Source organism: Lissotriton vulgaris, chromosome 9, assembly GCF_964263255.1.
Source record: "Lissotriton vulgaris chromosome 9, aLisVul1.2, whole genome shotgun sequence".
In the NCBI taxonomy this organism is placed as follows: Eukaryota; Metazoa; Chordata; class Amphibia; order Caudata; family Salamandridae; genus Lissotriton; species Lissotriton vulgaris.
The window spans coordinates 156,473,881-156,487,070 of NC_141697.1; the positions used below are offsets into that span (position 1 = coordinate 156,473,881).

General features: G+C 45.6%; 1 protein-coding gene across 2 annotated transcripts in view; it reads left to right on the forward strand.

Moving 5' to 3' along the window:
* FANCM (FA complementation group M) overlaps window positions 1-13,190 on the forward strand; it is an 861,212-nt gene that overhangs the window by 41,876 nt on the left and 806,146 nt on the right. For both annotated transcript variants that reach the window (XM_086937264.1, XM_086937265.1), the window contains exon 2: window positions 7,996-8,168. In XM_086937264.1, the coding sequence (XP_086793390.1) occupies window positions 7,996-8,168 (173 nt within the window). The remainder of the gene's footprint in view (window positions 1-7,995; window positions 8,169-13,190) is intronic.

A 13,190-nucleotide genomic window follows, 5' to 3' on the forward strand; every position in this document is an offset into this window, starting at 1 on the left:
CATCGTAAAGGAACTCTCCAACCCCAACGACATCCCGCCCTCACAAGAACTGTGCGACTCACTCGCCATCTTCTTCCACCGCAAGATCGCTCACATCCATGACAGCTTCAACACCACAATCACCCCGACTATGCCAGATTCCACCTCCCCAGTTAACACTACCAGCGCCAACTGCCTGACCTGGTCCAACGTAAAAGACGACGAGACACGCAAGGTCATGAACTCCATCCACTCGGGATCTCTGTCAGACCCGTGCCCACACCACATATTCAACAAAGCAGACTCAGCCATCGTACCCCAACTACGGAAGGTCATCAACATCTCCTTCGAAACAGCGACATTCCCGGAAAGCTGGAAGCACGCCGAAATCAACGCCCTCCTCAAGAAGCCCAAGGCGGACCCCAAGGACCTCAAGAACTTCCAGCCCATCTCCCTACTCCCGTTCCCGGCAAAGGTCATTGAGAAAATAGTCAACATGCAATTGGCCCGCCACCTGGAAGACAACATCTTGGACCCGTCCCAGTCCGGATTCAGATGAAACCACAGCACTGACAGCCCTCATCGCTGCCACAGACGACATCAGGCGCCAACTAGACAACGGCGAAACATCAGCCCTCATTCTCCTGGACCTGTCAGCCGCCTTCGACACGGTCTGCCATCGCATTCTAAAGACACGCCGCCTAGAAGCCGGAATCCAAGAGAAGGCCCTTGACTGGACCACGTCCTTCCTCTCTGGCAGAACGCAGAGGGTCCGCCTCCCACCCTTCCGATCCGAAGCCACCGACATCATCTGCGGCATCCCCCTGGGCTCATCTCTCAGCCCGACGCTGTTCAACGTCTACATGGCCCCCCTCGCACAAGTGGCCCGCCATCACAACCTCAACATCATCTCCTACGCCGACGACACCCAGCTCATCCTCTCTCTCACCAAGGACCCACACACCGCCAAAACCAACCTCCACGAGGGAATGAAGGCCGTCACTGACTGTATGAGGAGCAGCCGTCTGAAGCTGAACTCGGACAAGATGGAGGTCCTCATCCTCGGACCCACCCCCTCTGCCTGGGATGACTCCTGGTGGCCGACCACACTGGGAACAGCACCAACACACACTGACCATGCAGGCAACCTAGGATTCATCCTCGACTCCTCCCTCTCCATGTCTAAGCAGGTCAACACCGTCTACTCCTCCTGCTACAACACCCTCTGCATGCTCCGCAGGATCTACAAGTGGATCCCGACCGAAACCAGAAGAACGGTGACACAGGCCCTCGTCACCACAAGACTGGACTACGGCAACGCACTCTACCCAGGAATCCCAGCCAAACACCTACGACGACTACAACACATCCAAAACGTCTCTGCCCGACTGATCGTCAACGTCCACCGCCGCAGCCACATCAAACCCCACCTGAGAGACCTACACTGGCTCCCCGTCAACAAGAGGATCACCTTCAAGCTCCTCACACATGCACACAAAGCACTCCACAACGCTGGACCAGCCTACCTGAACAGCAGACTCAGCTTCTACACACCCACCCGCCAGCTCCCCTCCGCCAGCCTCGTCCTCGCCTCTGTCCCCCGCATCCAACGAACGACCTCCGGCGGCAGATCCTTCTCCTACCTCGCTGCTAAGACCTGGAACACCTTCCCTACCCACATACGGCAGACCCAAGACCTACTCGCCTTCAGAAGACTCCTCGAGACCTGGCTCTTCGAGCAGTAGCAGCACCCTCCCCCCCCCCCCCGCCATAGCCCCTTGAGACCCTCACGGGTAAGTAGCACACTTTACAAGTACTCTGATTGATTGATTGATTGATTGATTGCTGCCATTAAGAGTATATGGTGCTGGGAGTTTGTCATTACGAACTCCACATCACCATAATGGCTACACTGAAATCTGAGAAGTTTGGTATCAAAGTTCTCGGCACATTAAACCCACACTGGTGCCAGTGTGGGATTTAACAAAATATAAACACAGAGGGGATCTTAGAGATGCCCCCTGAAAAAGGACCTACCACTAGTGTCCAGGTTGAGTGGCTTCTTTTAACTGCCACCACCAGACATGTTTCTGGACCTCTGAGTCGAGAGCCTGCTGCTCTTGGGGGCCTGAAACAATGCACATGCTTTGAAGAGTTGTCGAGCCTCCTCCCCCAGGATGGACAAGGGGAAGCTTCAAAGGCTTACCCACTTTGTGAGCTTCCCCAGGCCACTTGCTGCTTTCAGCAACTGGTCCCCACTGGTTCTGACCCCCACTTTGGGCGGGAGAACCGGCGGGAAAAACAAATGAGGGAGAGAGGTTTGCCCATCTCTGCCAACTCAACCCCTCGGGTGAGGTAGGCGAGGTAAAGCACAACTCTCAGTCCCCGCCATCTTGCAGATGGGGGGGGGACCCAGCCAACCAGGGAAAAGCTTATGTCCTCCTCCCACTGGAGGGTGGCATTATAGGAGGTGTACCCACACCATTGGTCCCAAACTTTTTATCTACCTGTAACACCCCTAAATCTAGTATTTAGGGGCACCTCTGAACCTTGGTTCCTCAGACTAGAAACCAGAAGAAGGACCGAACAGCCATGCGGAAGCTAACAAAAGAAGAACATCCACTGTCTTGGCCCCACCCCTTGCGTGTCCCCACCTCGAACCTGCTCCAGCGAAATCCTGGTGTGTCCTGCAGCTACCAACCTCAAGAAACCCAGATGACCTGCCTGCCTTCAATCCCAAAGACTCCGTCTCCCATGGACACCGGATTTGTTCAAATAACAGACTCCAGCTCTGCAAGGATTCTTATATCTGCACCATACTGCACCCGACGCCCATGACCCGAGTTCGAGTAGCCCAACATCAAGAGGAGGCCTGCCCCCTCTCCTGGCGATCCTGACCCAAAATACGGAGACTCCTGACCTGCCTCAAGCCTCCAGCCGACGCCTGCAGCCTGAAACCCGAAGGTTCCCCCCAACCGCGACCAGGAGCTGGCAAGAAGATCCGACCCTAAAATGCACCTCTACATCCGATGCCCACAGCCTTGGGTGTCCCAACCTATGGTGCCTAACCAATTCCTAAGATCCCAACTTAACTCTCTAAGTGGTGTTCGCACCCAGAAGTTCTTCGTCCCTGAGCCTGCAGTGCTTTTGTAAACCGGAGACTCTCCATTGAAAGCTACAGTGCCTCTGACGCCAAAATAGCACGCTGCACCCAGCTGCCCCAGTGCCGCTGAGGGTGAATCTTTTTTGCTGGCCTAAACCACCATTTGACCTGAGCTGAGGTCCAGGAGCTTTGCTTCCAAAACCCAGTGGCCTGCTCGTAGGCAGCCACCAACCGGAGGCCCCCTATACCCCATTGGATAAAATTGGGCCTCAGCACTCTACACCTGGCCGCCCTAGTGCTGCTGAGGGTGTAACAAGAGTGCATCCTTGACCCTCGGTGGCCCCTGAGTCTAACTCCAGAATACCAACTCCAGCGACAAAGTACTTATCTTTACCAATAACACTATTTTCCCCATAGGATAAAATTGAGTGTTTTTCTATAAAAAGTTTTTAAGTGTGGAGTTGAAAAAACCTAAAGAAATTCTTTAAAATTGTACTAACAACAAACGCTTTTACTTACCTGTTTACAGGAAATGTCCCAGTGTAGTATCCAGGGGTATTACACTGTGTAAGAAAAGTAATCTGAAAAGTAACTTAAATTATATTTTACTATAAATCCTATACAAAGTATATGTACTGTATTCTGGAAAGCATTGCATTAACAGTAAAACGTATGTAATCGAATCAAAGTACATTTACAATTGCAATCCAATCTGTTTACAAACTGCATTACTACTGTAAAGTATCTATTGTTTACCTGTGCCAGGCTTGCTTGGTCCTAGAAAATAAAATAACTAAAAGAATATTTGTATACAAAAACAATTTGTCTGAAGTTCAGTCTCTGAGTGTGTGAATTCATCTGCTGATGGAGTGGGTACAAAAAATGCTTAACACTGTCCGTTGATAAAGCCTTACTGCTTGACAACACTACCACCCATATAGAGTGGGGTGCTATCTACTTTACCTCTGCCTACCTATTGCGATCCACCGGACTCTGTGCAATCTATACCTCACTTTGGTATAGTAAATAGAGAGCCAGCTTCCTACTGACAGTCCCCATGATTCAAGGATCTGAAAGGGAAGGTCACCTACCCAGTGGACCGCAAGACTTCTAGGAACCCCTACTGGTTTTACATGTGAACCGCCTCAATACCCTCTGAGACTTTGAAAGTCGCTACTCTTGATGACAGATGATGGTGAGGTCAACAAAAATAATGTACAGGCTGTCTGACAAAGTGACAGCCAGCATTAAGGATTGGGTGTCCAAGATGCTTGATTTAGAGTCGATTGAGTGCACCTGTAGGACCTGGTCCAGTCCCATAATACTGGTCCTCAAGGCTGCCCCATCAGGCTCCACTCCAGAACCAAGTTTCTCTGTGGATTACAGGGGCCTAAATAATGGTAACGAAGACTGATGCTCACCCCGCAGAGATGGAGGGAGGAATTTTACAATGTTCTGAGCACTGAAGAAGTTGAGGCCATACTTGTTTGGGGCCCATGTCTGGGTTCAGACAGACCACATACCGCTCAGATGGCCGATGCAGATGAATGATGAGAATCCAAAAATGTTCACGTGGACCATCTTTCTACAGGGAATAGACTTTAGTATGGAACATCACCCTGGGAATGACTGCGCCAATGCTGATGGTCTCTCCAGGTGTTTTTGCCTTAGAGATTAGAACTCCCTTGAGGGTTGGTACTTCTCCCTAATTTCTGCAGAAGGGAAGGTGGGCATGTTGGCAATGACCATCCCCATCAATAATTTTGCCTTTACCAGCTGATTTGTTTACTGATCCATTTTTGTTGGCATTGGGACTCTGTCGGGTTTTTAAAAAAGTAAGATGTGTTCTTCAGTGTTACATACCCTGGCATTGAACCCCCCACACCCCCGGTAGTATTTCACTGTAGTAAGATTAGCTCTCCCATAAACTAACACTGGGTTAGTTTATTTCACTTTATAATTGATAATTCCGTTTTAGGGCAAGTACAGAAATATTTCTTCCACTCATTTGATTTGTAAATTGAAATCTTCTTTAATGGTGAGGGCATTTTTTTAATTACTATTCTGAAAATGGCACTTTTTGAAAGTTAAAACAACAAGGTGTTTGATGGAGTGCTTGACTTAAGCAATCGTTCTGGTCTGCACTTAATTCCATCATTTTTCGGCCACCCTGCCACCTCAGTTGTGACTGAGTAACACGCAAATCAGTCCTGACCCTACTCCAATAGGAACCAACACCATGATTGGTGCTCTTCAGTCAGGTGTAGCTTGGTTCCAGAGGCACAGTGAGCACGGGAACCATGTCTGGGCATACCCATTGCGCTTAAGGAGGCAACTGCAACAACAAGGTGATGGATGGAGTGCTTGGATTAATCTCAGCCACTGGCTATCGTTTTGGGCTGCACTCCAGTCCACTGTTTTTCGCCAACCATGCCACCTCAGTTTGATCCCAACCATATGCAAATCAGTTTTGACCCCGCACCCATATGAGCAATCTAGTCAGAATTCCTGGGCAGGGTCTCCTTAAACCAGAGCACAAGTAACCCAGGCCTAATTTTGCCCTGATGGAGCTCTTCAGTTAGGTGTAGCCTGGTTTCAGTGGCACAATAAGCACAGAACCCATGTCTGGGCATAACCATCACACTTCGGGTGGAAACTGCAACAACAAAGTGATGGATCGAGTCTTTGAATTAAGTTCAGCCACTGTCAATAGCTCCGAGGTGCATTCTGGTCCATTGTTTTTTGCCCACCATACCACCTCCGCTTGGCTGAGATTAATTGACGTATGCCATCCATCAGTTTTTGTTTACTTTAGTGTGTTGCCCTAGGTTTGATGGATATGCCCCGATATGGGTCCCGTGCACACTGTGTCACTTGAAACAAGCTAAACCTGGCCGATGAGACCTACCTAAGTGTAGTAATAATGGTGTAGACTTGAATATGGGCAAAAAATGGTAGCCATTTTCAGCAGAGTGGGCGCCACCCGTGGAATAAGGCGTGCATTTTGATATCTGTAACTCTTAGCATTTTTATGACATCATTATGACTGTCTGCAACCCCAGTATGTAAAACTGTTGTAAACTGTCTACATCTGTCTGAACTCTCTCTCGTACATTCATTACTAATGAATGCAGTCATCCTTGAAGTTTGTTCAACTATTAATTAATGCTCTCATCATTTTTACAAGCACAAAGTCCTGTAACACGGACACTGATTTTCACATAATAAATAATGTATACCTGAAGCCAAAACTGACGACTGAGGCCCTAATTTAGGGTTTGATGGGTGAAGTAAATGCATAGAGGGTGGCAGGGGACTGTACGTATTGCACTCAGCCTTTACTCCAGCCACCGAATTTAGAGCTGTCTGTAAGCCCTGCTCACATTCTGTACTTTTGAAAGAACTGCCATCAAGGCATTTTGATTGATCCCTCAAGTCAAACATGACCGCCGGTCATCCAACCTCCTAAAGTTGTTTATTTTTCAAAAACAAATTCCAAAAGCGGAAGTTTTTTTGTTGAAAACTAATGACCACCACATCACAGGACTTTTTCCCTCATGGAGTAGGGGCCATTTTTATCTTTTTGCAGATGTTACGGACAGTAAGAAAAAGCCATTTTATTGCTCACTCTAAATATGGCGGTTGGTTAGATGACTGACTTCTGACAACATTCGGTTAGAGAGATGCATGCAGGAGCACTGCGCAGGAAGTTTTAAAGCCAAGCTTAAACCCCTGTCCTACATTTCTCCACACCATGAAGGAAATAAAATGTATATTTAAGTAATAGGCCATACAACAGTACCTACAGCCACGTTCTTTCTGGAGAAAAGCGTGCTCACTGACTAAGACTTGTGAATGCTTCTACTCACCAATAACCCACTATCTTGGAAGCCCTGAAGTATAAGGCCTCCAAATATATTCCTTTGTTCGTGATGAAGGCCATAGATGCGTAGGGGCCATTCCAGGCTGAAACATGTCGACCTGACCACTAGGTGTTGTGGCTCATCCACTAAACACCACTTTGTTTTTAGACTTAACCCTATTCTCTTCCACCCACCCCCAATAAAGATTCACCTAAAGGTTAGTAGATCATTTTAATTCACTCACCACTGTCCGCATCCTGTCTCCCTCCTGGTGGAGGTTTTGATGCCACTTGTACAACTGGACACTCAGGTGACAAGACCCGATGATGACGCTATCCACCGAACCACACTAAGTGGAGATTACATACACTGCAGTCTGTGAATGTGTGGTTGCGGGTCTCCGGAACAAAAAGTTCTGAGCCTCTGGTATTGATACTGATGTGGATCATTCCCCCCATTTCTGATAAACCTTACTTCTGACAGCCCCTACTCGCTCAGGCAGTTGAAGAAAATTTTACTCCGTCAATATAAACCTTGGTGATCCGTCCAATTTTTTTAATCGTACGGCCAGATCGAGAGTTTGGTAGCAGGGATACTTCGTCGCTGTTCCGACTGAGTACCCTCTCAGCCAAATCTAATTCATCCCTTTAGTGAATACACGTTGATGGAGCGGTATTGGAAATGGACAAGTCACTTGGCCCTGGTGGACGTTTCCGTGCTCCTATCCTTTTAGCATTATACTGCAATCTATGTACAACTATCTCTTTCAGTTTACCTATCATATATGTCTCTGGTATTTCACAAGCTAGTTATCTCTTTAAATGTGAAGAGACAGGTCATCCAGTATCTAAGGGCACATAAACTACTTCTCAATTTGAGATGCCCTGTCCAGTCACACTTAATGTAATAGAAATAGAGAAATCAGTACTTATACTTATGCTAGCACGTAATGCATGTCTTGAGAGTTACAAACACTATGATTCCATCTATGCTGTGACAGAGAATGTCAAAAATCCTTTTGTGAGTTATTGTGTTTACTGTACTTTACAGGTACTACCCAGGCCATTAATCGGAAAGAGATCTGGCAGAACCGCAAAGTGTTTTTCTTAACGCCGCAAGTAATGGTGAATGACCTTACCCGTGGAGCCTGTCCTGCACCTCAGATCAAGTGTCTCGTCATTGATGAAGCGCACAAAGCTTTGGGAAACCATGCTTACTGTCAGGTAATATCATCCCAGCATGTCCATCACCACGCCGTATTAAGTATTAATTATTGCGTTCTAATTGATTTAGTCATTGTTTAAAATCAAGAAGTCCTTAAATGCTTCAGGGGCTGTAATGCAATGTACTTCCCGAGGCACGTTTAATTTTTTTCTTATCAGGATTTTATGTTGTAGGACACCATTGTGTGAATTCTCCGTCATGCAGTTGTTAATAGCCACACACTCCGGTATGTGTAATCCCTATCTCCCGAAGTCCGTGACATCTTGTTTGGGGTCAAAGTCAACAATATTTCCTCTATTTTGTTTACCTGCACAAGTAGATTCACACACCCCAGCAGCACAATACTCAGCCTGCTAGTTTACAGTACCACCGAATGCCTTTGAGAAAGAGGACTGTGCTTGGCATATACCCACAATTGTGACAAAAATGGGAACTGATGCACAGGATCAAAGAAAATGATTTTCCAGTGAATTATACACTGTGGAGGTCAGACCGAGTATTCCCATTAATCCTCAACTGGCAACATAGGCACTGGAGAGCAAATATAATCTGGGTTAATTTACAGTAGAAATCCAGTTAATGCTTAAAAGTAAATTTGCCGGAGCAATTCCCAAAATGCTTCCTCAAACTTGAGAAATTATGAGACCATTGAGACCATTTAGCGCCTTGAGACCCTCCGGGTAAGTAGCGCGCTATATAAATGCCTGTGATTGATTGATTGATTGATTGTTACAGTTAATAAAATGATATATCTTAAACCCTGCTGTAATCAGAACTCGGGTATAGTAAAAGTGCTGGAGTATTTAGAGCCCTACTATGATCAAAAAGCTGCCCTAAACAGAACCCATTCATTAACAGAACTGGTGACTCATCAAAGGTCTAACATAAATGGAAACGTAATATTTTCAGAGTCTGGTATAATTAGAAATATTTCATACTGAGAGCCTTGCTGGAATCAAAACCTCTGACATAATATAAGATGGTAGTATCACATATATGATGCATTAGAAACAGTGCTCTAATTTGTCACGTCGGGGCACAGCATCAAATGGGCCAAGTAGATTTCCAAAACATTCTGTCCTTTGGACAAGTATTTATTTTATAAAATTTCACACCCCTGCATGTGTGAGGCTTGAAGGTTAACGGTTCCTATTTTAAATGGGCGCATCCTTCAAAGACCACATGAGCAGAAAGGGGGTGGGTGGAGATGGGAGGAGTTGTACACCAGGAGGAATTTTAAAGTATTTTTAGTGCCATGAAAATGTAAGTACCTGTGTGAAGAACCAAATCTTTTTTTTTTCCACCTGTAGGATGCGTTTTAATAGAAACATAAGACCCACCTGCTTTATGGGCATTGCTATCACACCTAATAATTTTTTTGACCCATAGCAGATCTGGGTTTGAGCATTCATTTAATCAAGTATCAATAAAAAAAGTTAAGCCTGCTTTGTTAATGATAACTTTATTTTTGTAACCAATAAGAAAGTACAGAGCTCACTTTTATTTGTTTTGTCACAGTAAGTATCGACCTCCACCCCATAAATTTGAATTTTATACCTCGCAACCTTATCTGGCATATTTAACACCTCAAGACCAGAACTACAAAACTAGAAGTACAAGACCTGAACTTCCTAACCAACTCGATAATCTCCATCTCCATCTACAAATGACAACCTTACGCTTTGTAAAAGGTTGCCTATAGGAACCGTGGCTGCTTCTATAGGAGCAAGCAGTCTAACTGATTTTCAACATCTGATTTAAAATTAATATTCTTCTACAAAAGCAATTGGTTGGAGTTTGCATGACCCTCTTCTCTAGCATCTAGGCTTTCACAAATAGTTTCAGAGACAAGATTGGCTAAAGCATACTCCCTTGCATACACATGTATCAATAGCTAAGCACAGTGGTTGCACCTTCTCTTGTTGAAGCTGCCAGAAGTAAGGGTGACTCCTTCCTGTAGCCAATGTGTTGTTTAAAACTTAGGATTTTCATGTGGAAGCGACAGGTGTCTACTTTAAAGGGTCACCGATTGGAAGAACCTCTAATCAGACAGGATAGCCAAAGCAGAGAATTTATTTTTATTTATTTATTTAAACTTGTAAGGCGCACAGCTACCCGCAATGGGTTTCCCGGCGCCAAGGGAAAGACTGAAGAAGAAAAACTACAAGACTTAAAGGAGAGATGGCTGTTCAAAGAAAACAGTGCTTACTTGAAAATAAAAAAAAATTGCTGAAAAAGCCAAGTTTTTAGTCCCTTACGGAACTCAACAAAGTTAGTTTCCAACTTCAGACTCACAGGCAAGGTGTTCCACGTTTTAGTGGCCAGATGCGAAAAGGAGCGGCCGCCCATCTTCACCAGCCTAAATCTATGAACGGCCAAGTCTCCCTTACCTGCAGATCTAAGGGTACGGCTCGGAGTATAGGCATGAATAAGATTTTGTAGATATTTGGGGGCAGAGCCTTGTTTAATCTTGAAAATATAACACAACGCCTTAAACTTAATTTTATTTTTAATTTCTAGCCAGTGCAAATCGCGAAGGGCAGGGAGTGCTGATACTCTCCTGGGAACATTGCGTAGCAGCCTTGCGGCCGCATTTTGAGCTACCTGAAGTTTTCTCAGCGTAGTCAGATCAGCGCCAAGGTACAGGACATTCCCGTAGTCCAGGCGTGATGTTATCAAAGCCTGGACCACTGTCCTTTGGGTGTTGGTCGGAAGCATCCACAGGATTTTTTGGAGCCATTTGAGAGTGGCAAAACAGATGGCAGCCACTTTGACAGCCTGTTGACGCATCGTAAGCTTGTCATCAATTAAGAAACCGAGGTTGCGCACCTGAGCCACAGGCTTGGGAATAAGACCCATACTTTCGGGCCAATGTTGTGGGCCCCAGAGATCTTTATCTTTACCCAGGATTACAATCTCGGTCTTATCACAGTTCAGCCTCAAGAAGTTTGCCTTCATCCAATCAGCCACCCGAGACAGCCCCAGTTTAAGAGCCGAGACATTACTGCCATCCCCTCCAGATAGAGTGAAAATAATCTGTGTGTCATCGGCGTACGAGAATAACGTTAGGCCAGCTCCTTCCACAATAGTGGCTAGGGGTCTAATATAGATGTTAAATAGTAATGGACTAAGGATAGACCCCTGCGGCATGCCGTACGCCGATGCACACATTTTAGATGATGCTTTAGCCGAGAAAACCTGGAAAGTACGTCCTCTCAGAAAAGAAGCTATCGACACTGTGTCTCAAATTCTCAAACTCCCAAAAGAGTGGTTTCTGTGGAGTAGTGGGCCCTGAACCCAGATTGAGATGGATGCAGGTAGCCCGCAAATGTGATAATTGAGAGTTAATGTGTCTCTCCAAGATTTTGGAGAAGATAGGCAGCAGTGAAATAGGCCTATAGTTGGATAGAATTGAAGTATCCACACCAGCTTTTTTCAGCAGGGGAACTACCATTTTTGTGTTTCCACTTCTGTGGGACACATGATTCTCTCAACAAGGTATTTAGGAGTTTCATCAATACCCTGCGCGAGTTTAAGTCCAGTTGTTTAAGAATTTTTGCCGGGAGGGGGTCACAAGGCGATCCAGATTTAATGCTCTTAAGACAATTGGCAAAGGAGGCATCGTCAAAAGGCAGCCACTCAGAGAGTGTAATTGTCATGGGAAGTTGACAATCTGGAGCAGGTGAGGAACCTGGTGCTCACAAAACCCAGACAGGAGTAGATGATTAGATTAGCACTAGCAGTATTCCAGTAAAAGGGGTAATGATTCCAGGAGATGGAGCTGTACTCCAGGAGATGAAGCAGTATAACACAGGAAACCTGGAGCAAATAGCAAGGAGGAAACCCCAGCACCACAGTTACTCGAGTAGTTGTGATGCATAGAACTGAGAGTTCCAGCTCTTTTATAGTGTGAAATGGGACGTAGGGGCAAGAGACAGCAGAAAGTAACATGCAAGAAGTACCACCGCCTTAATAGGTCAAGATGTCACCGCATCACAGACTGTAGAGGAGACCATGATGGTTTGAGAGGAAGGCAATATGTCCTTTTCTGTTTCTTGATCGAAAGTTTGATTAGGAGCCATCTTGAGAAAGAAGTATTTTAGAGACTTGGACCAAAAAGATAATTCAGATAAATTGTTGGGAACAAGATTAGAGATAAGGGAACGCCTAATGTGGTTGTTTCACTCTGGTGGAAGAATGTACACAGAGTGTCAAACGTGACTTTAAGAGAAAGTGTCATGCATGTGCTGGGCAAATATTGTATTCTGCCACCTAAACTGTGCCAAGTGCAGGGAGAGGTAGCAATCCACATTCTTCACCTGGAGTAAGATCCACGTTGATTGCATGGCATAACAACTTGTTTTGTATGTTCTCTTGCACTAGTCCCTCGCATGTCTGAGTCTGTGCATTTTACTTCCAGAAGGACTCCAGGGAGAGAGGGGCTGATGAATATGTAGTATATGTTAATGTTCCCTGACACAGAGTGTTCAATTTTCCAAGCAGTACCAGTGGTCTTTTCTATTGCCAGAATGGCACTGGTAATTTTTTCCAGTGGCAACAGCTTGGATTACCAGCATTGAGCTAAAAATGATGGCTTTGAATGTTACACAGAGTATTGTCCGGTGTTTTATTCTCCTCCATCCCCTCACTTTTCGTGTGTTTTATTAGAAGATCACCTAGCAAATCATTTTTGTGAAAAATACTTACATTATTTTGTCATTAATGGTGTTGTCAAAATGGAGCTGAACTATTCTTGAAAGAATGAAGCCTTGGAGGTGGATTATTGTTTAATTGGCTATGCTGGTACATTGGAGGCCTGTGCTAGGTAAATGGTGTGAACCATTGTTGAGACCTTGATGCCATTGAAGTTGGTGGCAGTGAAGCATTGTTGGAAGGGAGATTACAATTTGTGGAAGTTGGTGCTCTTGAAGTCAATGGAAGGGAACCTTTGTTGGCAGTATGGTGTAGACTTGCTAGCTGACTGAAGACATTGATGTATATGGAGGCCTTTTGCTTGTTTA